Raw genomic sequence first — 25,315 nt, 5'->3', positions numbered from 1 at the left:
TTATTAACACTAACAATTATTAATAGAAACTTGGGTTACGGTGGAGGCAACCATACGCAATCCTTCAGTATGACCCCAACCCAAGAGAATGAAAATATGGATCTCCAACCACACCGGCCACACGCAATCCTTCAGTATCACCCCAACCTAAAAATAAATAAAATCTAGCCCCAACGATCTCCTATAGAATCATATTCTTCCCGTCCAATAGTATTTCGTTATTTCCAAAAGAAAATTGTTTTTGACACCGGCAATTGGCGCGGGGGGCTGGTTATTTGGAAGCCGACTAAAGAAGGTAATATCTATTATTTGATCCTTGTAAAAAGAAGTTTCTGTATTTTAATTATACATTGATGGTGTTGTATTTTGTTTGATTTCGCCCTAAAATTTTGGTACTTAGTGTGCTGAATTTTCTGAGTTAGGTTGTGGTGGTTGCGGTTTATGATTTGCAGAAGGGTTTATGTTTTTTGTTCAAATTTTTGGCTGAGTGGAACAGAGTTTTCTGATGGAATTGCATGTGTGGGGAACCCCTTAGTAATAAGTCATTTATATTGCCATTTTAGTTAAGGCGTATAGATGAAGTTAACTAAAAAAAATATAAGCTAATTACTGTTATTTGAGCATATTTATTTGGGCTTTTGTGGTTGTGTTAATTTTTTGGAGAATGAATTTTTACAAGGCATTTTCGTCTTGTTAAGACCTAATAGAGTAATGGGTTCTGCATTTTTTAGCAGGAGCTGTTGATTTGGAAGTACAATAAATTTTTTAAAAATTAAAATGGTTAGATTAATTAGAGTTTCCTTGTTAAATTTAGAGTGAAGTTATTAATTTGTTTTCCTCAACTTGTTAACTATATTGTTTAGTTCAGTAATATGTTGTTTATAGTGTTATCTATCAGTTTTTTTATAACAAATAGGGTTGATTTTGCTAGAAATAATTTGGTAATGGATTTCGATCTGTGGGTGAGGGACCATCAACATTATTGTTAAATAGAAGTTTATTATGAGGGGATGTGATTGGCACTATTAATGTTGAATTTAATTTATTTATGCAACATTATTAAGTGTAATGTCACTACACCAAATACCCATTATCATAACACATTATTATAATACTATTTAAAAAGAGTTATTGTATATATAAAGTTAATGAGTAAAGTCACACGCGACATGTTAAAAAAAAGCGGCAAGTGAAAAAAAAAAAGAGGCAAATTCTCCTTCTCATTTTCCCTGTCTCGGACCGAAGTCTTCATCTCTTTCTCTCTCTGTCTCAGTCTTCATCTCTTTCGCATTTTCCCTATCTCGGACCGAAGTCTTCATCTCTTTCTCTCTGTCAACCATCTCTTTCTCTCTGTCTCATTTTCCCTAGCTCGGACCGAACCAGTCTCCATCTCTTTCTCTCTCTGTCTCATTTTCCACCATATTTTCCTTCTCTCCTTTCTCTTCCTGCTATACCCATCACCACCTCCTCCTCCTCCTCTCTCGAACCGAACCACTGCCTCTCTCAGATCGAACCTCCTACTGGAGCCTTGACGAAGAAAAAAAAATGGAGCCAAAGTAAATCTCAAGATATATGCCTCCTCCTCATCATTTTCATCTCCATTTCAATTTTCATTTCAGAACCGAACAAAGGTTAGATCTTCCCTTGAGGTTTGATTTTTTTTTTTTGGATATTTATGTTTTGATTGTTGTGTTCTGTTGTCTATGAGCTCAATATTTTTGTTTCTTCATCTCACTCTAATCACTTTTTGAGTATTTATGGTTTTGTTTTGAATATAATTTTGGGATTATACATGACATGAATATGAATAATTCTTACTAAATGGATTCGGGTGTTTATATATGTATATATATTGCTTAAACTTGGGTATAATCGCATCTAATTTGCAAATAAGAGTTTTTGGATTGGTAGATTTCAATAAAAGCGTGGCCTATGTTGTGTTTGAATAGGAATGACAGGGAATAGTTGTTTTTCTTTTTGGGTTTACTGCATCTGATGTTTTTCATGAAACACAATTTCACACCAAAACCTTTTTTATGTCTTCTAGGACCTAGGGGTTTGTTAAAAATCAAGTAGTTAAGTCTTATTCCTAGCTAGCTTATAAAAATGATCTTTTATTATATTCCATACTAACACGAGATATATGTTTCTTGACAATTCAGGCACCTAGAACGTCAAGAGGAAACATTTTAAAATCATCTGAAGGATCGAATGGCAATAGTCCATCAGCCAGCCCCTGGGGCAACATCATTGACAAACTCAATGGACTCCTTTGTACATTGAGAGAAAAAATTGTACGGGATTAGTTTGGAAATTTTGAAGTTGGTCATCTCTTGATTTTCCTCTTTAACAAACTGCGAGCTTATCCATAGCTTTGTTTCAGGTTCCTCCAGTTCTTGCTCAGAAGATATTTTCTCAGGTTTTTACGTATATCAATGTGCAACTCTTTAATAGGTATTTCACTGTTTCCATTTTTTCATATACGTGTTTGGTTTCAATTAAAAGCAATTGTATTAACTTCAGAATGCATTGTTCACTGATGTTGTTGCAGCCTTCTTCTACGTCGAGAGTGTTGCACTTTCAGCAATGGGGAATATGTGAAGTCTGGTTTGGCTGAATTAGAACTGTGGTGTTGCCAGGCAAAAGAAGAGGTACGGTTTTACTATTGTGATCATTTAAAGGATAACTCTCTCTTCCACTCTTCCCTTTTTCCACCCCTCTCTCTCATAATTTACCCCATATATGCTTTAAGTTTTCTTGGGTTAATAATTACTCTTCTAGCAGTATGCGGGCTCGTCTTGGGATGAACTCAAACATGTTAGGCAGGCTGTTGGATTTTTGGTATGTCTATTCAGTTGTGTTAAGAATAACTGCTGGATGAGATTTCTTTAGATTACATTGCTGGCATATGATTCCCTAAAATTTTGCTATCTTTTATGTTAATGGTTTATATAGTTGTGTAGTACAGAGTTGTATGGTTTAGTATGTAGAATGGCTGGAACCTTGAGTTATGTAGAAAAGCCATTTGAAAATTTTAAATTCTCATTAATATGAATAGTAAATGAGCATATTACCTTTTCATTGACATTTTTTTTAAATATATGTAATATATTATATATATACACATATATATACATAAACTGTCATTGTCATGCTTTAACTTCATACGATCATTAATTATAAAACTAATTTGTGAAATGATTAATTTGCAGGTTATACATCAGAAATCTAGAATTTCATACGATGAAATTACAAATGACCTATGCCCAGTAAGTTTCTCTTCTCTTGTAAAACTGGGAGAACATCAACTGTGGATGTTTCCAGGATGCAATATTCCGAGTTGTGGCTACAATACTCCACTTAGGGAATATCGAATTTTCAAAGGGGACAGAATCAGATTCCTCTGAACCCAAGGATGAGAAATCACGGTTCCATCTCAAAACAGCAGCTGAGCTTTTCATGTGGGATCATTATTTTATACTGTTTTCTAAAATGCACTTTTGGATATTCATGGATAGATGAATGCTAATAGTTCATTCTGCAACGTTTGTTAGGTGCAATGAGAAGTCTCTTGAGGACTCTTTATGCAAACGTGTGATTGTGACCCGTGATGAGACTATAACAAAGTGTTTGGATCCAAATTCTGTAGCTCTCAGTAGAGATGCTCTGGCTAAAATTGTTTATTCAAGATTGTTTGATTGGTAATGTCAAATTGTCAATACACTCATGAAGAATGAAAATAATAAGCTGCATTTATTTTGATTGTTTGTTCATATTGTGAACTTTGAATTCCCCAGGCTTGTGAACAAGATCAATAACTCTATTGGTCAAGATCCTGATTCGAAGAACTTGATTGGGGTTCTTGTAATGCCCCGAATTCTCCGTTGTGTTTAACGGCGTGAACAGTAGGCCGGGAGGGCCATACTTACTTAAATATGTTGTTAATTGATAAAATGCATGTATATGTTGATTATATTATGATATGATGTGAAATGCATGCATGTGAGTCCATATTTCTATCCACAGGGGTGTGATGGTAATTTGGCCCGTTGAGGGTAAATTGATTATTTATTCGCATGTTGGTGATATAATTTGAGACCACATTATGATGTGGGTTTGGTCGAGCTATTTGGCATGAGACGATCAAGGAATGTTAAATATCGGTTTGGTCATAACGGGCTTAAGCTTGGGGCTCGGGGTGAGTCTCGGGGTGTTTTAATGATTAGAGTGTTACCGGGCATTGAAGGGTAACGGGAGGTGAAATATTGGTGTTTGAGGATATTGAGATTAGTGGGAATTGGGAAGTGTTAGTTATGATTAACGGGATTAGTGGAAAGTGCCAAAATTGCCCTTGAGTTGGTTTTAGAAGCTTTAAAAGAACCTAGGGGTATAATGGTCATTTGGGATTTGGATATATATGGTTTAGATGGCTGTAAAAACAGAACCAAAAACAGAGTTTACTTCTCCTCCTTCCCGTACCTTCACCTTCCTTCTTTTCCCTTGTGAGTTTTTGTGATCTTGTTGAGGATTTGAGCTTGGGAGCTAGGCCTTGACACTTTGGGAGAGTATTCCACTGTGGAAGAGCACCATAACCTGAACTTGAGGTAAGATTTTAGCCATTAGTTTCCATGTATGCTCTGTTTTCGTTTTAGGATTTCAGCTTTAGAATTTGGTGTGGAAAGTTGGAATCAAGGGGAGTTTTGTGGTGTTTTACTTAGGTTATGATGAGGGAGAGTTATGAGTGATGTTTGGTGGTTTAAATGGGTATTTGAAAGAGGTTTGGGTGGTGTTTAAATTGGGTTTGAAGGGCTGGTTCCAAGAGAAAACGCAAGGGAAGAAATACAGGGGTTTTGGCTGAACTGGAGCTTGCGCCGTGGCATGGCAGGGGTGAGCCGCGGCCCTTGGGAGCTGCTGGGTTTAGGTGCCTCTGTTTGAGGGGCGGGCCGCGGCCCTTAAGGCATTTTTGGCCAAAGTGAGCTTTTTGGCTTGGGGATTCAAACCTAAGGCCTCGGGATTGAACCTACTACCCGGTTGAGTAGTGTTTGAGGTCTCGGAGGTTAGGTTTTGGTTTGGGAACCTTTTATTATTCATTTTATTGATGGAATCCTATAATTTGCTTATGACCAGGTAACTTCTAAAGGACCAAAAAGTCGATCGTTCTCAGGGTTGTTCTTATATTATTTCTAGCTCGAAACAAAGGTAAGAAAACTGCACCCAAAGTGTGACATGCATGGATATTTGTGAGGCATGTTGATTGTATAAATATGGACATGGACTGAATACAGAATCAACAAAAGTGTTAGTATCAGCTGTGAGGCTGTGACTTATTTGTCAGGCTCGGCAGTGTTACTAGACACAGGTCAGGAAGCGCTGATTTATTTGTCAGAACGGCCTTAGCGTGAGTCACGCAAGCCAACAGAGATTAGATCTAATCGACTACTAGCATTGAATGACTCTAGGAGCATTAATGCCTGACCGACCTTGAGGTTCGATGAACGAACAGAGCTTGGAGGCTAGTGGCTTACCTAGCAGCCACTCTCCCGCTACAAAGCAGAGCTTGGAGGCTAGTGGCTTACCTAGCAGCCACTCTCCCGCTAGAAAACAGAGCTTGGAGGCTGGTGGCTTACCTAACAGCCACTCTCCCGCTAAAGTCATGTGTTACTCATTTGTTTGAAAGTTTTATGCTCAGTGTGGTTATAATGATAATCATTTGATAATGTTTATGAAAAGTATTATGTTTTCTTGCTGGGCTTTGGCTCATGGGTGCTATGTGGTGCAGGTAAAGGGATTGAAAAGCTCACCTAGCCTTGAGTGGAGAGCTGATGTGGTGATGTGTACATATGCGGCCGCTTGACCACCACGGCCAAGGCGTTCTCAGAGGAACTAGGGGGTTTACCCTATTTTTGCCGCTTAGGTCGGCGGGATTGTAAATTTAAGACTGTAATGACCATTTTGTACTGAGAACCACTTGTAAATATTTTGTTTAGCACATTTTTTAGTGCTGAAAATGGTCGGTGGTCGCGGCCACTGAATGTTGCTGGCCGCGGCCATTAATGTCTCTGGCTTAGTCCTTTGGTTTTCTTGAGATAACCTAGGATTCTTCCAATTGCCTACTAGTGATCCACACTTGGATTACTTGTAAACATACTAAGTTTACTTACCACAAATGCTATATTAGGTCTAGTACACTGGGCAACGTACATTAGACTCCCTATAGCACTAGCGTACTCCAATTGAGCCACTGCTCTTCCTTCATTCTTCTCTATTTTTACACTATGATCGAATGGAGTATTGGCATCTTTAACCTTGAGATGGTTAAATTTGTTCAATACTTTCTCAACATAGTGGGCTTTCCCTAACGCAAAACCACCCCTATGTTTCTTTACTTTGATATCGAGTATGGTATCAACTTCTCCAAGATTTTTCATCTTGAAGGTTGATGATAGAAACTTCTTCGTTTCTTCTATCCCTTTCACGATTTTACTTAGAATAAGCATGTCATCTACATATAAGCAAACAATGATTATATATCCCTTACAAGTTTTGGAATACAAACACTTGTCTCCATTGTTATGTCTAAACCCATTAGACATAATGACTTGATCAAATTTCTCATTCCATTGCTTAGGAACTTGTTTCAATCCATATAAGGATTTTACAAGTATACAAACTTTATGTTCATATTTTGGTAGGACAAACCCTTCGGGTTGTTCCATATAGACCTCCTCATTGAGGTCACCATTAAGGAATGCCGTTTTGACATCCATTTGATGAACATACAAGTTGTGTATAGAAGCTAAAGCGAACAAAATTCTTATAGAAGTTGTTCTTGCAACAGGCGCATAGGTATCGAAATAATCGATACCCTCTTTTTGCCTAAACCCTTTAGCTACTAATCTAGCTTTAAAGGTTTGGATAGTGCTGTCATTGTGGTATTTTCTCCTAAATACCCACTTACACCCAATTGGCTTAGACCCCGGTGGGAGGTCTACCAATTCCCAAGTGTTATTGGAAAGAATGGAATCCATCTCATCACTGATGGCTTTTTTCCAAAATGCACTATCTCTCGATTGCATAGATTCTGTATAAGTCTTAGGATCATCCTCAACGAGAAGTACAATAGGAATTTTCCTAATGAATTCCTCTCTATTTCCTTCTACCATGTAGAATGAAATTCGTTGAGAATCTATCTCATCCACTACTAGACTTTTATGATTTTTAAGCCTTTGACTTCTTCTAGGTTCAAAGGGTTGCTTTACATCCTTTTGAGAATTCTCCTCTTGAGAATCAACTTTGGATGTAGAAGCTTGAGAATTGTTCTCATATAACAAATTCTCCTTTAGAGATGTTGAAGCTTGAGAATTGTTGTCACATAACATATTCTCAAAAAATTCAACTTCTCTAGATTCAATCACAATATTAGACTCTAAGTCTAATAGCCTAAAAACTTTACTATTGTTGGCATAACCAACAAAAGCACTCTTTATGGCTCTTCAACCTAACTTTGTTCTATTAGGTTCGTTTTTCTTGCAATATTCAAGACACCCCCACACTTTGAAGTACCCTATGTTGGATTTTCTTCCTTTCCATAACTCATATGGAGATGTCTCAGTTTTCTTCATCGGTATTCGATTAAGAATATGACAAGCGGTTAAAAGCGCTTCACCCCATAAGTTGAAGTTCAACTTAGAAAATACCAACATAGAATTTATCATCTCTAGATAAGTCCTATTTTTCCTTTCGGCAACACCATTGTGTTGTGGTGTATAAGGTGCAGTGCACTCATGAATTATACCATTTTCTTCACAAAATGTATTGAATTCATTAGAGAAGTACTCTCCTCCTCTATCACTTCTTAGCACCTTAATCTTTTTATTTAGTTGAATTTCATCTTCTAATTTATACAATTTAAAAGCATCAAAAGTTTCATCTTTATGCTTTAAAAGAAACACATAGGTATATCTACTAAAATCATCTATAAAAGTAAGAAAATACCTTTTACCACCTCTAGTTAAAACACCATTTAATTCACAAAGATTACTATGGATTAAATCTAGTAAATTAGATGGTCTTTCTACACTAGGAAATGGTTTCTTAATCGGAGAACTTTATTTGATATTGGGTAGTTATTTGGATATTCAATGATATAAAGTTATATAGGATTTTCCGAGAAAATATTGGATATAGTTTGATATTGGGCAGTTATTTGGTTATTCAATGTGAAAGAGTCAAAAGTGTTTTTTTTGCTGACTGAGTTTGCTAGAGACTGGAGTTTCTTGTTGTAATTTTCTTCAATCTGATCTTGTTTTTATTCCCTGTACTTTTTAGCTTAAGAAATTTGCTTGTCATGTCTCATTTTTTGTTTCTTGTGAACCTTTGTTATTGACACCGAGTTAGATGCAATTTTTACTGACTCAGGTCAAAAGAACACTAGAATAATTTACACCAGCTCAGTGGGACAAAGATGAGTGGCATCCCCTGCTTGGTCCATGGCGTTTCATTCAAGTTGTTAGTCTTTGTATCGTCTTCCTCACAGTAGAGCTCAACACCTTTTTTTTGAAGTTCTGTTTGTGGATTCCTCCTCGAAACCCCGTTATTGTGTATAGGTTGATATTGTGGTGGCTAATAGCAATCCCTACAATCCGCGAGTACAACTCATATCTTCAAGACAGGTACACTACCCTCTTTCTCTATCTGACATAATCACTAGCAGCACATCCTTTTCCTTTTCTTGAAATGAATTCATATACCCTCTTGGCCTACCATTTCTAGGGTTTTAACCTTTTCATAATCACTGTGTCCAAATTGCAGAAAACCAGCGAAAAAAGTCGGCGCATTCTGTTGGCTTTCCTTAGCTATTTGCATAGTAGAGCTTCTCATTTGCATCAAGTTTGGACATGGTATGTTACTCTGCAACTATTATCAATCAAACGATGTAACTACTGAGAATAATAACAATAATAATAGAGGGGCTCAGTATATTGAGAATGATGTCTACTTAACAGAAGATGATAATTTGAAAGTTGCCACTGTTGGACAGTGCCCTGAAGGTGATACTGCAACGACTAACAAATTGTTGCAAGCTTGACAGCAAAAAGAGATGGTGAAATTAGAAAAGCTGCTTTGAATACTCTTGCCACTGGATATAAGATTCTTGGTATATCATGATTTCAAGATTTTAAAGTATTTTCTAACTTGTTTAAGATTTTGAATTTTTATTTATTGTTCCTTTGAGACATCCCATTTTCTTTTCGCCTGTTTTGCGGGGCTAAGTTTTCTTAGTTTGTAATTTATTTTGTAAGTTGCGTGGTATTAGTTGTTGTTTACAGTGAATGCAATTAGATTTTATCTGTTTAAGTTTAATATTTTATTGTTAACTGTTAATGACCTTTTTTTCCCCATTAGGTGAGGATATATGGAGGTATGTTGGGAAGCTAACAGATGCTCAGAAAAGCATGATGGATGATAGGTTTAAATGGAAGGTTAGTATATATTTGAGCTTAGAATTTAAAGTAAGGTATACTTTTAAATTTGTTTTGGGATTAAATGATATGTTTCTATTATCCATTCCATCCTTCTAATGATATTGCATCTTTTAGGTTTGAGAGATGGAAAAATGGAAGGAAGGGAAGCCTGGTGAAGCCAGAGCTGCTTTGAGACGTTTTGTGAGGGAAATTGGGTATGTTTTTTAGCTTGTCTTTTTTATCTTTAGTAGTGTCTCCGTTACTTTTATTATTTCTAATGATGATTATCAACATTTTAATAAAGTATAATATTTTATTTTCTGTCAATTTTTTATGTAGTTTTCTGTTTCTTTCTCAACTGTCTTTTCTTTGAATTGTTTGTCTCATTGTAAAGCTTTCTCAATCTTGTTTCTTTTGGTACTCGTGCATATCAAATAAAAAAACATGTTGATTGCTGACGCGTTTAAAAGGTCTCTTTATAGTTAGTTGTGACATAAACAGAGGTCACGTTGGTGCTTCTTCATTCCTGCTGTTGGGCTGCACTTATTTGGGTTTCAAATTGTTGCATTGCATTGCATTGCGTCCAATATTTTTGAACTGGTTTGAGGACATTTACTTTATTTTTATAGCTAAAAAAATTCGTCACCAGGATCTAGAGTCCTTTTGATACAAGCCTATTAGACTACTAACTTTGAACTTTTATTTATTTTGATTTATTGTAGATTGGATTCAGCAGAGCAAAGTGGAGAGGTTACACGATATGTCTCTGGCCCAGTACTTCCAAGGTATTAGAGGCTCCGCATAGTGATCATTTAATTGTTTGTTTTTAATTTTTTAACAAGTGATACAAATTTTACTCGGACATTTCCATCACATCTGTTGGCTTCATTGCTAATTTTCTTTTATTCTATGATGTTGGTATCAAGAAAAACTATGGGAATGCTGACATACATGTGGAGAGACAACTTATGCCCCATGTTCTTGCTGGTACCAATGGCCCCACTGATTGGAATGAAGCTTTAGATATTATTTCTTTTGGTTCTCCTGAGTAGGTACTTGTGGTTTATATGTACTTTTATATTAGAAGAAATATTAGTTATGAGAAAACTCTAGCTTGTCTCTTACAATTAATAAGCCTTGTGTTTTGTAAGGGTAAGCTTTAGGTTTTTAATTTTTATTTATCGTAAAGCCAATGGGTGAATTTTCAGTTATTACGTGGAAAAACTAAGTGATAAGTAAATATAATATATGTATGTATAAAAAAAAAAAAGAGTATGGTTAGTGGGTCTTGTGGCTAATTGCTAAGGCTATTAGCAATTATTCTTGTTAAAAAAAGAGTAATTCTTGCAGCTATTATTCCCCTTCCCCTTATATTCTTCTTGCAGCTATTATTCTGGTTAAAAAAGAGTAATTCTTACATTTTGGTCTGATTTAATAATTCAAATGTCTGGCCTCATTGCTATACATTTTATTTGTTATGAAAGCTTTCGTTTGTGTTTGTAGGGTAGAGCAACTTTGTTTATTGTTTATTGTTCCTTTTTCTCTTTTTCTCTTCTTCTTTGTTATTTTTATTTTTCCAAAATTAATTTTTTTTTTAATATTTGTGTGCCTTTTTGCAGTCTGTTGAAGGAATGAAAGTCGTGTGTCATGAGCTAACACAAGCCACTAATGATCCAGAAGGCAGTGCAATGGATGAACTTATTAAAGATGCAGACAGACTTGTTTCATGCCTTGCAAACAAGGTAGCGCTTTACTCTGTCCTTCCCTGTACTTTAGTTTTTGTTTCTGGGTTTTGTTTTTTTTTTGGCATTATTTAGGCTTTGATTATGAACTTTTTCCCATAAAATAGGTTGCCAAGACCTTTGATTTCAGCTTGACATGAGCATCATCTAGATCTTGTAAATATGTTCTCAACACCCTCTTGCAGGTAAATTTGGTTTATGTTGTTGTTGAATGTCTTAATGCTAACACTGTACTCTGTTTTTCCATTTTTCTATATACCTTACTATAAACCTAACTAGTTGATGTAAAATTCTAATTGATTTTTATACATTTCAAAACAAGAGACTGGCTTATGCTGTCAGGGAAAGCACTCTTGATAGTCTAATTACTGAGCTCCTTCTATGGCTGTTCGATGAGAGAGTTCCACATATGGATGATGGCAGCCAGCTTTTAAAAGCTTTGAATGTTCTGATGCTAAAGATTCTGGTTAAGACTTGCAATTTCATTTCTTCCCTCTTCTTTTTTTCATTTATTCTTATCCTGACTCGCATGTCTTATTTTAGTCTGATTTGTTATTCAACTTTACAGGATAATGCAGATCGAACTTCATCCTTTGTTGTTCTCATCAATCTCTTATGTCCATTAGATCCTTTAAGGTGGCCCTCACCTGCATCAAAGGAGACATTTGCTGTCAGAAATCAGAAGTTCTCTGATCTGATTTTTAAATGTTTGATAAAACTTACAAAGGTAACTTCTTGTTTTAGCTATTTTGTTTACCTTTTTTCTAAAGTTTTTTTTGTTATCTTCTGTTTCAATGGGTAATCTGACATATTTTACAACTTGGCTTGCCAGCTTCTCATAGGTTCTTCAAAGCACTATATACGAAGTCGACCTTGACCGCATCCTTCAAAGCATCCATTTGTATCTGCAAGACTTGGGGATGGAAGAAATTAGAAGACGGTATGCTTTTTTCTTTTATTTTATTTGGAATAACATGCAATCTACTACTATGACTGATAGTTACAATTTGTGATTGCATAATAATTGGTTTCTTCTCTCTTGCAATGTATAAAAACTATTCAGTGTTGGTGCTGATGACAAGCCATTGCGCATGGTGAAAACTGTTCTACATGAACTAGTGAAGCTTCGAGGAGCTGCTATTAAAGGTCACCTTTCAATGGTTCCTATTGACATGAAGCCTCAACCAATAATTCTTGCTTACATTGATCTTAATCTAGAGGTAGAAGTCAACCTAAACTATTCACTTTCTGCTTTTTGATCATTTTGTTTTAGTTCTTTTTTCCTGACCTCGAAGTAATCTGTGTGGATGCCAGTGTATTTTTCTTTCTATCACTATCTAAAAGTTCATACTTGCATTTTTTTTCATTTACATGAACACACATAGAGTTATACACCTTTCATCTTCAGACGAGCTTTTAGTCAACGATGATTTTTCTGCCCACCCTCTTTCTACCCCAAACAATTTGATACATTTTGTGATAGCCATGACCATTGGTTAAAATATTCTAAGAACTAGCTTGAAGTGCTTCACATTTTATCTCACATTTTCTTTTTCACTCAGCTTGGTTGTATTTGTACTTTGTTTGTTTCTTTCTTTATTGCTTACTCTTTCTTTGGTAAAAACTCTAGGCACTGTTGCTTTCAAAATTTGTTCCTCTGACTTCAGTCCTATAAAATTATACAGAATTCATTTGTGTGCTTCTTCATTTTCATATTCACTACCAAAAGAAGGTTTCATTTGCATCCAATAGCCATGCACCATTTATTTGAAACTATTTTACTAAATGTTATTATCTCTACGAATCAGTTGGGTGTTGTAAGCACCCAAAGCATACTAGAGGACAAAATTTGTAATTAACTTCCTTTTGTAGGCACAATTTGCTCTTTTATTTATTATTATTATTATACAAATGTCATAGTGATGAAATACTTCATATTTTGTTAATATATTTAAAAGCAATCATAGCCAATTAAAACAGGTTACCATTTAGAGTCTGATTTTTTTAGCATGAATAATTTTATTTTGTGTGGTATTTTGCAGAAAGCTATAAAAACTATCCAACCTGCTACTAGAAGAGAAGGGTATTCTGCCATTCCTAATGTAAAATTGGAAGATGTAGGTGGACTAGATCTTATAAGGAAGGAATTTGATCGATTCATAATTAGGCATTTCAAATACTATGAGAAATTTAAGGTAATTTTGTGATGAAATTTATTTATGATAGCCATTCTACTGTAAATAAGAGTTAGAGTTGAGGTAACATTGTAAAAGTTAGCTTAGCTTTGTTTGAGTTCTTTTCTAAGTTTCTTGTAGTAAATTCTTATGCATAAACCTCATGTTAGTGCTGTTTATACTTTCATCTTGATTCTTGTATTTTTTACATTTGTACTCGTTGCTTGTTTCATTTAGTTTGCAACATGAATTGCCTAACATTAAGTTTTCTTCATTGTTCCTAAGTGTTATCCTGGTTTCTTCTTTGAAAAACTGTTGTCTGGAAATGAATTTAAATGGTGAATCATAAATGATTGCATTGATATGGTTTGTTAGTCCTATACTCCTGTCATTTAAGGGCTAAGGTTATGGTTGGAATAGTAGCCTGTTGCTGACTCTTGAGCCAGTATTTCTTAATGGAAATTAACAAACAAGTGCGAAAATGATTGCAAATTTTTTTAAATAATTTTTTTCTCTTTCTTGCTTGGTTTATTTTCAATATTATCAAAAATTTCATGTAGTCTTTTGACTTTAAAAGTCTAATTGTGATGGTGTCTTTTAATACTACAGTACCCAAATTAGAATTTCAGGTCCCTCTTGTCAATAAATTTACCCTGTATCTTTTAGTAATAGGGTGTTTCTTTGTGTAATAGGGTGTAAGGAAATGAAGCATTGTTTGATTATTTCTTATTTAGATATGAACAAGTTTTTGGTGGAGTTTTGATGGCTTATTGTGAATTCTGGTATGATTTTTTTTTAATAAAGGTTTGGAATGAATTTAGATACAAGAATTTTGTTGTTGGTTTATCTAATCTGATATTTGCATTTGTGCTACTCTCCAGTGTGTTTGTGACTGGGATGATCATGAAAATAAGTTTATTGAAGTTGAAGGAATTCTGAGAAGACAGATAAAGGTAAAGTGTTATTTATTTTTTCATAGTCTTAAGAGATAAAAAAATATTGAATTTTTTTAATTAATGGCATATTTGTGAAGACTTGAAATGTGTTCATGTTTTGAGGTTTTCTATAAAGTTTTTGCATTTTTAGTTACTGTTTGGATAGCCTCATTTAAAAAACTTATCAAATTACAAAATGTTTGAATTTTTAATTTGTACAATTTAAAAGTTCCTATTGTTAGAATATGCCAAAGTAATGGAGGAATGGACATAGATTTCATCTTTCATTAAATATTTCGTACTTGTATTGATGGTGTACTCATTGCTTGCTATGTAGGAATGGGCCTCTGAGCATTGTTCAGCACCTTTTCGAGCTCCTGAGTTGTGGGATTGTCCAAGTAATGCAGATATCGATGAGAGAGCTGATATTTGGTCATTAGGATGCACTTTATATGTGATAATGTGATAATGTTTTGAACCATGTGATTTAAGATTTATTGGTTTAAGTTTTCGGGTCTTTGTCTCTTGAGAGCTATAATTTAATTTGATGACAGTGTTGAATGTTTTGAACTAATTTGTGGATTGTTAATACAATGTTGGATGCTTTTTACTTTTTGTTATTTGAAAATCAAGTTCATTTGATGATGCTAGTATATATTAGAAAGCTAATTTTAATTATATAAATAAAAAATAAAAATATAATAGAATAAATTAGTGTTATATAAATGTTATAATGAGAATTTAAACTTATCTAAATATTAAAATAATACGAAAAATGTGTTATAATATCTATTGCAATAACACTTTTTATAAGTAAAGAATTTTGTTATGTAAACTTCATTATATAACACAAAAAATGTGTTATGCTAAAGTGTAGTATAACACAAAAAATGTGTTATACTGAAGTGTAGTATAACACAAAAAAAGTGTTATACTAAAGTGTAGTATAACACAAATTTATAAGTATTGAAATGTGTTATATAATCGACTTTAAATAACATAATTAAACACTTATCTATATATTAAAATAACACAGAAAGTGTGTTATCGTTGACAGTACAATGACACATCTGTATAACACTGATAAAGTGTTATGTAAAGTAACCTGACCTACGATAACATAGTCGGTCTTAACACATCAGAAAGTGTTATCGTATGTTTTGATAACACATTTTTGGTGTTATTAAAAGCATTTTTTCTTGTAGTATGTCATCAGTGTTAGCTATGAAAATGGAAAATGTAAACATAATATACGATATTGTAGAAACTTAAATGTTCGGAATTTTTAATTATTTGATTAGTATATCAGTATACTGATTTAGTATTGGACTTTGAGGGCTATGGATTGTTCATATTTTGGATAATTAGTATAATTAGTTTTATCCCAAGTACACACGATTAATTAAATAATTTTGTATTTTAATGGTTTGAAGAAGTAATGGATAAATTTTTAACCCTGTGTTATGTCATTTAAATTTTTATTATCTGGGATATGTTGCCCGATGGATGCATTTTGAACAAAAAAGAGTAAATTAACTTGTAATACTTTAAACCTTAGGTATTATGGATAAAAGCAAGTTATGCCAGATTATGATGGGTTTGAATGCACACGAGGGTGAAGTAAAAGAGTTTAAACGTCAACTTGCTTCCATAAAACATAATGTTTCAAAGCTAATGGCCAATTCATGTAGAGAAGTTGAAAATGAGGAGTTGTTTGATAGATTAGTGGAGGAAGCGACTCATATACTGAGTGAAGTGAGAAGTTTTCATGATAGTTTAACAATTCCTTTTGTTGATAAAATAATGGTTGATGGTGGGAAAAAAATTGATAGTATTGTTTTGTCGAGTGATTTGAATTTGGAAAGTGTACATGATAAATTTTCGGTGCCTCCTCCAGGTGGTATTAATGTTGGGTGTGAAGGGTATGACTTGGATTGTGTTGGTTTTGCTAATACAAAAAAAGTTTCTTTAGATGGTCAGATGCACAAAATTTGGGGGGGGGGGGGGGGGGGGGGGGGCTCTTACTTTGAAATTGTTTGAGGACCCTATTTCGTTAGGTGAGTTGGAGGATGATTCAGGAACCATTAATTGTGTACATGGTTCAAAGAAGCACTACAAATTGAATTGTTCGATAGGTGATTCTCGAGATATAGAAAAAATTGGTAATTTTTCCATTCCTGGAATGGTTAGGGAAGGAGATTTTGTTTTGGGAGACAATGTGGAAGGGGATGGAATTGTTGTAGTAGATTTGGAGGATAACAATGTGAGTAACAAATTGTGGGAGACAGTAGACACAGGATGTAGTGAAAATAAATTTAGAAGGACATAATGAGTACAATCAATAGAATGAGTTATGCGAGTTTTCTTTGCATGTTGGTAGAATAACAGATTTGTTAAGTGGTTCGAATGAGGGATTTAAGGGTAGATTTATCAATCGTGATAATGAAATAAAGTTGCACTTCAAAGATGAGATAGAATTGGTGTTGAAGTATGGTGGTTCTGGGTTCGATTGTAATCTATACGATGTTGAAGACGGTGAAATTAGAATCGTTTGTACACCGGTTATTTTTTTCCACTATACATTAATTAAAATATTGTCTTATTATTGTTGAATTATTTTAATGGGAGGTAACTATAATCTTATAAACTTGTGTGTGTAGCCACTACTTGGTTCAGTATTTCCACCAAGAATTATTAATTGTGCTAGTTGGGGAGATGTCGATGGTCTCAATGGTTTTGAGAGAAAATTAACAAACTATGTTTTGGATCCAACCTTACCTTCAAAGTAAACAGTTTATTTATTTATTATTGTTTTTGGAATTGTTGTCTTAAATGTCATAGTGCATGCTTATGTTGTGTAACTTTTTAATATATGATTTATTTTTGTATAGTGAGATTGTTTTTGTTGGAGATAAAGTAATTAGGAGGAGGTCTGACTTCCTAACGTTGGCACCTAACCAACTTGTTAGCGCTAGAGTGAGTGTATTCTAATTGTCTAATCATGAGTCAATATTGTAATAATTCTACTTGGTTTTTTAAATTAGTTTACAGAATTCTGTGCAAGGTTGTGAACTGTTTACTAGAGATTTTAGCAGTAGAGGAGGTTGTTGCGCGGGGTAATAAAATGAGGTGTTGGTGGATCCCGACATTGTTATCTGTGAGTTTTATTTGGAAGTATTAAGTAATATAATCTTGTGCATTCCTTTCTTCATTTGTTTGGTACTTATTTTAATAGCACTTAATTTTTTGCATGTTTACAATGTATGATATATTTTTAGCATCCTAATCCGTTAAGTTATTGTACTAAGAGCAAAGGTAGAAGATGGCTAGAGTGGTGTGGAGAAATGCAGGATTGCGAGAAGGTAATGATTGACAATTGGTTATAAAATAGTAGATTAATTTTATCTACGTTTCCTTGGTCGTTAATTTTAATTTAATTTTTCCAATGTCATTTCATAAATGGTGATAGGCCTTTGCCCCTATCCTCACGAAGAGACACTGGTTTCTGGCAATATTGAAATTGGCTAAGAAGGAAGTTGAAGTATACAACAACTTCAAAATCCCTTCCACATCGTTTGGGCTTGCCATAATGGAGACAATGGTGTGTGGTGATTAAGTGTTTGTTTTTAAGGAACCATTATGCATAAGCGGTGACTAGATTAATGCCCTTATTCGACAATAAAACACATTTTATTGCGTTCGCAGCTGCAATCCATGGACGAAGCATTTACGGAACAGGTGAAGAAGGTACGTTGGACTGATTTTACTTTTCGTGGTGTTAGTATAGAGGAACCTGTGACTCACAAGAAGGAGTGCGTAGAGTATGACTGTGGTGTGTACGTTATGAAGATGCTTCTTCAAGAGTATGTGCCTGGAGTTTTAACTAAAGGAGAAAATGATGCAATTGATGAACTACATATTGGAAAATGCATTTTGACAGGACCAACAAATGTTAGTTTGTGTTTTTTTGTTGTTTCAAGTTTGTTATAATTTTCTTTGTATTGTTGAACCAGTTGAATACTCGTTATTTTTCCTGTGAAGGTGCCAACGGAGTTGGGTAGGCAACTCATTGCAGGAAGAATTTTGACATCGAGCATCAATTGAGTGAGAGATGTTCTTATTGAAAAAGCCAGTAATTCCCATTGAGATGGTCAATGTTTTGTAATTAAGTATTCTCCACATAATTTTCAACAATAGACCATGGGTGTGTTTTGATAGGACACTATTTAGTTTGGATATCAAGTTTAGATAAAGGTATTAAATATGTACATGTGTAAAAAAATTAGAACGCTATGGGTGGTCTTGTTGGATGAGTTTAATATTAGGTCATGGATATGGTAAGTTGAGTTAACTATGCTATGTGAGTGTGTTATTTGTTTTGTTGAGATTTTGAATGTACTAATTTCATAATTCAGTTGTCAAATTGAGCATGAGGTGAGATGTATATGAATTTTTTTTTATAAGTAGGTTCATTCACATTTCCCTTTGATTGGATATGAATTTTATTTACAACATAAGATTCAATAATTGATTCTATTGACTGTAGAGAAGTTAGTGGTAATGTAGTATGTTTTCCTTATGTAGTACGATGAATGGGTGAGGAAGATTGTGTTGATAAAGGCAACACTAACCCACCCTTCATGTCTCCTAGTGAATATAATAATTTAATAAATTTTTTTTGTCCAAGCATAATAAAATTGAAGCCGATAATATTCTTGATTACAATACGTATACCTTCATTAAGTATCAAAGTAACACGGATTCAAATTGATTTAACCGATCAAATACTTGTGAAGAGAAAAACAAATGACATGGTTTAAGAAGCAACATAAATTATTGTAAGCCCAGTTTCCAGCCAAACTCTATTCATATACAGTACTATTCATTACATATACAGTACTATTCAGTACTATTTAAACCAAATTCAAATGTTTTTATAACCATTTTCTTATAAATGTGTTCTAATAAGAGGGGAGATAAGGGAGGTAGTTTATGTAATAACGTAGTAAAACATGAGTTACAGAAAAGGATGAAAGGGTCAATTTTGATGTCCTACTAAAAAAAACTACATTTATGAAGGGTTCTATGGTTGCAAATTTTTGTGGGCTTCATACTGGACAAGGCAACCAAGCTAGGAAACAATATTGGACGTGATTGTGTAGCGTCCCGGAATTTTACTTAGCTAGATAGTAGTAGTAGTAGTAGTAGTAGTAGTAGCAGTAGCAGTAGTAGTAGTAGCAGCAGTGGCAGTAGCAGTAGCAGTAACAGTAACAGTAGCAGTAGCAGTAGCAGTAGTAGTAGTAGTAGTTATGGATTTTATAAGTTTTCGTGGATATTGGTCAAAGTTGGGATTTAGTTGGAAACTCGTAGAAATAGTTATGGATTTTAATAAGTTTAACCTATGGTTTAGAAATATTAATTTTATCATAAGGTTTGATTAATGAATATAGTCCTAAGAATATTACTTACTATAACCTAATGTTTAGATAGAATAATTAAGAACATGACACTAGTCACAAGCATGTTTATTAAGGATTTAAGTATTTTTGATGAATAGTTTAATTAAGAGAAAGATCTAGAAGCTCTAGAACCTTGTATCATCTGTTAGCATCACGTTGTACTCAGTCAAAGTAGTTTTTAATCAATTTCAAATTATCCTGAAATGTGCAAAAACGTGTTTGAAAAATCAGCGTATGCCGATATATCGCAGCTATAAGGGCTGATATATCGCCTACGATTGATACGGAAAACACGTCAAATTCGCACGAACAAAACCACGGACCCTCAAGATCATGGTAGGGGCAATATATCGCCTACCCTAGGCGGTATATCTGCTCCAGTGGCCAATTTTTGAATTTTTTAGAATTCTGAACTAGAAACAACCCTCAACAACCTCGACTCGTTCCTGAACGTTTTTTACCGAGTTCTGGGCATCTATTGAACAGATAATTCAAATTTATTCATTTTTAATCATTTATTTATTCATTTTAAAGGAGTTAGTTTCACTCCTTGAACTCTATAAATAGGACCCTTCAATCAGCCATTTCATTCATCATTAAAGCATAGTTCAGAGCCTCCAAGTTGCTAAGATTATTCTAGAGAGAAGCACTAGGGTTTCGGGGTTAAAGATTTTCAAATCTAAGCCTTTATAAACACTTGGGAAGTAAGTTTTTGTGTGATTTTTGGTGATCGAGGTATAGATCGAGATTCTAAGGTATCCAAGGTACGAGATTCTAAGGTATCCAAGGTATTCATTATATTCAGGTTTAGTTCATTATAGTTTCTATTATTCTTTCATTTTCTTCAAATCCTAACTTGTGATAGTGACTTTTGGTTAGGTGTTCAACTCTTTTGAAACATAAAGTTTTCAGTAAGTTCTTATATCGATGGTTTAGATCTTCTCTTCAACTTCATTTCTTTAGAAACTTATGGTTTTCTTATGTTTGGTTTTAGGAGTTTCCAATCCCGCTCTTGTCTCCAATATTTCGGTTTTTGGTAAGGAAAATTAGGTAGTTTAGTAGTATGACCTAGTTTATGTAGTATAGTTTATGTTTGTGTGACCTAACATTTCAAGTACAATAAAGGGGTAAGTGTGTATGGACCTAAGGTGTCCAATGATGTATGACGGAAAATGTCTGGTAGGCTCGGTTGCCAAAACTTTATGACAGACCTAAGTGATGTCCGGGGTATGACGGATTTATGTCCGGGGCTTAATTGCCACCCCTGTATAAACACTTATCTTTTTATTATATCTGACTTGTTATTATGACCTATGACCTATAATTATGACTTATGACCTAGAGGTTTGTGTTCTTATGTTATGTTTGATTATGTGACTAACTCTTGTTTGTATTTTCCTTTCTGGGCTTAGAAGCTCACTCCTTATGATGTTGTTATTTCTGAAAATTAAGGATTAGAATGGCTGGTGGCGAGTGAAACCTAAGAGTTTCGTGATGTACTCGTGGGGACCATATAGACGAGGAAGATCAAGCGGGCCAATTGTTTTTTTATCAAAACATGTTTATTTTAAATTTTTATTTAAATGTTTCTCATTTTTGTGTTAAAGACAATTATTTTATTTTTTTGTAAAAAGTATGGATCCATGTATTTATTTTCAAGTTTTTATTCAATAAAGGAGCAATATTTATGAATTATGATCCAACATTGTGTTCTCGGTAAATCTATGAGAAATTAGGGCATTACATGTTGGGAGTAACAATATTTTATTAACAAAAAGTAAAATGATAAAATACTTTATTAATTCAGCAATATTATTCTAACCATTATCATATAAAAATTCATTTATACGGCATAATTTTAGACCAATTAAGTCTTAACTAAAAAAGAACTAATAACAATGTTTTATTAACAAAAAGACTGTGATATATTGTGAACGGGATTAAAATTTAATACATTAGTGCACGAAATTAACAAGTGCACGGCCTCAGGTAACTTTAGCGTAATAGGGAGAGCTTGTACCTTGTATTAGGAAGGATGTTATCTTACAAAAAAGAACTACAAAATATGATTTAATGGTTCACAATGGTTTTGTAAAGTTAATTTTATGCATTAAATAGTAAACTCATAAAATACCTTTGTTCCTATAGTTCGCAAAATATGAAATATACCAAAGTTTAATTCTAACTAATTCAAATTTCAAGAACAATTAAAAACATTGCATGTATTAAGTACCCACGGTTTGTTGGGAGGAAATTTTGGTCTTATTTAGGTTGTTGTAATACGTTATTTTCACGTCACTATTGTCAAAGTGTGCTTTGCTCAAATTAGATGGGCTGAAACCCAATTTATAAAACAATATTTTATACCTTCATAATAAGTTCACAGACAATACTAGTGAAGCTTTATAGTGTACAGACAGTGTACATAACCTATGGTACTTTATATAAGGTCATTATTTCTCCCCATTCAATGGTTTAAACTTTCACTACCAAGGAGATGAAAGTTATAATTTCAGCCAAAAATATCGTCATAGCTCATTCTCAAATTCCCGTCTTCTGCAGTTAAAGTAACCAAACATCACTTCATTTTCAAAGTATAGTTGGTGGTGTATCAAGTGGCCAAGTTTATAGCACGTACGTAATTAGTCAATATAATGTCGAAGTTGTTATTCCTTACCATTTTTTTTTGCAGAGTTAGAAGGATTTCTTTGTACTCCTCCACAACATCGTTATTGGAAGTCATTTGATGGATGAGTTTTTCCCCAAACCCTTCCATAGTGCTCAGAATTCCGTCCCCTGTTGGTTCTTTCTCTACGTGGACGTACAAATTTTGTCATAGACAACAATTAATATCAAATTGTGTATGGTTCATAAAAATAACTAAGAATTTTGTTACCTTTGAAAAACATCCTCCAATAGTCATCCCCAAGTTGAATTCGGTATTTGTGGTCGGTACAATCGTCGTATCCTGTGATATATGAATAGTTCATATAACTTAACCAGGCATAAACACTTTCAAATAAAACATTATTTGAACTCCACATATATTAAAAGTCAGATAATATGGCAGTCATAGTAAAGTTATGGTTGGTGTCGTTACCTTTGTTTGCATTCCTTTGGTCAAGAATTGTCTCGTATATTTATTGTAATTTTGTATTGTTTTCTCATCCAGAAATTCTTCCGCTTGCTTCCCAGTCAAACACCATGGTTTCGTAATGAAAACTATTTTCTCCTTGAAAAGCATTGACTTTGGGGGCAGCTTAGGAATACCTGCATGGCTTCTGCGAGATAACTGCATTTTCACTCTCTCAGCCAAATACTACTCCACTCCATCTGGACAAATAAGCAGTATGCGGTATCTACTCGCTTCTTCGCTTTGGGCAACATAGTAAGGTTGTATTTCATGTTCTCCCCATGGACACCAATCAACCTAATGGTAAGTACTTACCCAATTAGATAACCACCTTCTAAAGTGCGTAATTGAAATTTATTTGTTAATAAATAAGCATTTACCTCATCAAACGTTAGTCTAGCTAGTTTTCCTCTATAGTACTTAAATAAAATAATAGTTTCCATGTTCGGTGGGGGACAATTACTCCATAACAAGCTACGTGGAATCACTTTTGATGAGAAGGATTGCGGTGTAACACGTAGACATGGGAGGTACTCTCTTCCCCACACCTGTCAAAAGCGATAAAGATGTATGATTAGCATGACACAAATTTAATTTAAACATGAAATTAATATACCATAGCCAAGTATTCATTATTATCACTACATTTACTAATCGCACTTATTACCTCCCACATTTTCTAGAGCCCCCTACGTAGATTGTACTCTCTCTACACAAGTCATCCATTTGTTGGTATGCGAAAGCCAAGCCAGCCGCACCCCAATTGGAAGTAGGTATTTCTGCAATGCATTCCAAAGCTGGTATGTAATACAAATGGATCATGTTGTTTTGATGTGCAAACAAAGTCGATCCTAACAATCCTAATATGAACACTCTTGCCATTATGTCAAAATCCATGCCACACTTAAGTGGCATGTTTTTGTAAACTTCGTACAACCAAGCCACGAGTACTCTTCGTTTTATTAAACATGCCAACGGTTTGCCAACTAATATCCTTAACATATCAGTCTTCTTATGAACCCTCTTGTCCATTTTCAAAACCTTGTTGTACACTGGTATGCCCGAAATGGCACTGAAATCTATTGGAGTCAAAGTCATCTCTCCTAACTCTTCAAAAATGAATGTGTGGGTCGTATCCCACCACTTCTCTGCCAATGCATGCATTAGTGAAACGTCGATCTTAGATCTATTTAACCCGCCCACTAGCCCATGAAGACCAGCAACTCTAGTTCTCTCTCACACAGGAGATGGGAGCATATTATACCACTTCAATATAAGTAATGATTGAGCAACTCCCTTAATGTCCATTAACTTTTCCTAACCAACAAGTTTGTGAATATGTCAGTATAATATACCATAATCAATTAACAACTACTACTAAATACCATGTTATTGGACACAAAGATTTCACATTATATATAAGGGGAGTAATTTATATTATACAATATGGAAGTTAACTTGTGTTACGTGGCGTGAGATGTGTTGTTCTTCATTTATTCGGACAGTCTCCAAGCACTTCCCAGAAGGCGGTGGCTTTTGCCTCCTAACACCATGTTGCCCTTGTTGGAAACTCATTTCACATGTCACCACTTTCCTACTAATGTACCAATCCTTCTTACCCTGGTTTGTTGAGCATGTACTGAGGACATCATCAAGTTGTACATACCCCTCCCCTTTGTTCATGTTTTGCTCCTCTAAGTGGCTGAAGCTTCTTATTCCTTTCGTTTTAATAGAAGTCCTGCACTAACATTTACTAATAATTGGAGATAAATAATATTTTTCCACTACTTCATCCTCTTAGTACGAGTGAAGGTGAACTTGGGAGAATACAAACATTTATGGATAAACTAAAATAAATTTATTGTAGATGGCATCAGACAAGTTGATGAGAAAATAAAATTTTAGCCAATTGGCAGTAGAACCTCTTCCCCCTTACTAGTATATGTGTTCCCCATACCCTCATCATGTTACCCCTCTTCCATTTGGTTAAACTTTTGCACTTAAATATATTTTTTCACTTTTAATTGCCCCATGATTGAACATAATAGTATTTCAATACACAAACTCAATACCGGAATCGTACCCCTTCTCGTAAAAAATTTTAAACTCTTAAGGAAATATTTTATCATCTAAATGTGAATGTTATGAAGTTATGTCAAACCTGAGCGAGGCCGATCGAGGAGTGCAGTGGACGACGCGATACGTCATTTCAATATTGACGAAGGTATACCAATATATAAGACGTGGAGTTAGTCGTGTGGCCCTTTTCTGTTGGTTGGATTTAGTTGGTTCTATATTTGCTGTGAGGTTTGCATATTTACTCTTCAATTGAAGAAGGTCACCTACTGAAATACATTGATGAAGACCACTTGGGTCATTGAAGGGTATTAAGTTTCTCCTACAACATA

The 25,315-nt window shown here is 34.4% G+C and overlaps 2 protein-coding genes across 15 annotated transcripts; both read left to right on the top strand.

Moving 5' to 3' along the window:
* Window position 1: 1 nt before the first annotated feature.
* LOC133818699 (uncharacterized) lies at window positions 2-14,957 on the top strand. 11 transcript variants are annotated; one of them, XR_009886051.1, is made up of 19 exons: window positions 3-295; window positions 1,274-1,631; window positions 2,163-2,294; window positions 2,384-2,454; window positions 2,552-2,651; window positions 2,785-2,841; window positions 3,213-3,461; window positions 3,555-3,701; window positions 3,798-8,900; window positions 9,006-9,157; window positions 9,406-9,482; window positions 9,600-9,679; window positions 10,187-10,249; window positions 10,391-10,516; window positions 11,084-11,206; window positions 11,314-11,391; window positions 11,531-11,672; window positions 11,775-11,933; window positions 12,039-12,055. XR_009886051.1 is itself a non-coding variant. In XM_062251731.1 (7 exons), exons 3-7 carry the CDS (start codon window positions 12,127-12,129, stop codon window positions 14,779-14,781), a joined length of 531 nt encoding a protein of 176 aa, XP_062107715.1. In that variant the 5' UTR covers window positions 11,496-11,672; window positions 11,775-11,933; window positions 12,039-12,126; the 3' UTR covers window positions 14,782-14,957. The 11 variants fall into 11 exon arrangements, 1 of the variants encoding a protein (XP_062107715.1); XR_009886056.1 differs by lacking the exon at window positions 1,274-1,631 and having other exon boundaries at window positions 4-295; window positions 3,798-8,672; window positions 8,812-8,900; window positions 9,041-9,157; XR_009886049.1 differs by lacking the exon at window positions 1,274-1,631 and having other exon boundaries at window positions 4-295; window positions 3,798-8,672; window positions 8,812-8,900.
* A 1,432-nt stretch (window positions 14,958-16,389) lies between these two features.
* Window positions 16,390-18,749, top strand: LOC133816399 (uncharacterized). 4 transcript variants are annotated; one of them, XM_062248921.1, is made up of 7 exons: window positions 16,390-17,100; window positions 17,207-17,291; window positions 17,380-17,472; window positions 17,624-17,677; window positions 17,785-17,916; window positions 18,021-18,266; window positions 18,357-18,749. In XM_062248921.1, the coding sequence occupies exons 3-7, from the start codon at window positions 17,440-17,442 to the stop codon at window positions 18,417-18,419; spliced, it is 528 nt and encodes a 175-aa protein (XP_062104905.1). In that variant the 5' UTR covers window positions 16,390-17,100; window positions 17,207-17,291; window positions 17,380-17,439; the 3' UTR covers window positions 18,420-18,749. The 4 variants fall into 4 exon arrangements, with proteins under 4 accessions (XP_062104905.1, XP_062104904.1, XP_062104906.1 ...); XM_062248920.1 differs by having other exon boundaries at window positions 16,392-17,100; window positions 17,594-17,677; XM_062248922.1 differs by having other exon boundaries at window positions 16,393-17,100; window positions 17,631-17,677.
* Window positions 18,750-25,315: the final 6,566 nt, after the last annotated feature.

This window comes from Humulus lupulus, chromosome 2 (genome assembly GCF_963169125.1).
Source record: "Humulus lupulus chromosome 2, drHumLupu1.1, whole genome shotgun sequence".
Classification (NCBI taxonomy): domain Eukaryota; kingdom Viridiplantae; phylum Streptophyta; class Magnoliopsida; order Rosales; family Cannabaceae; genus Humulus; species Humulus lupulus.
The sequence above is the reverse complement of the archived record's forward strand: the minus strand, read 5'-3'. Positions and strand labels throughout refer to the sequence as shown.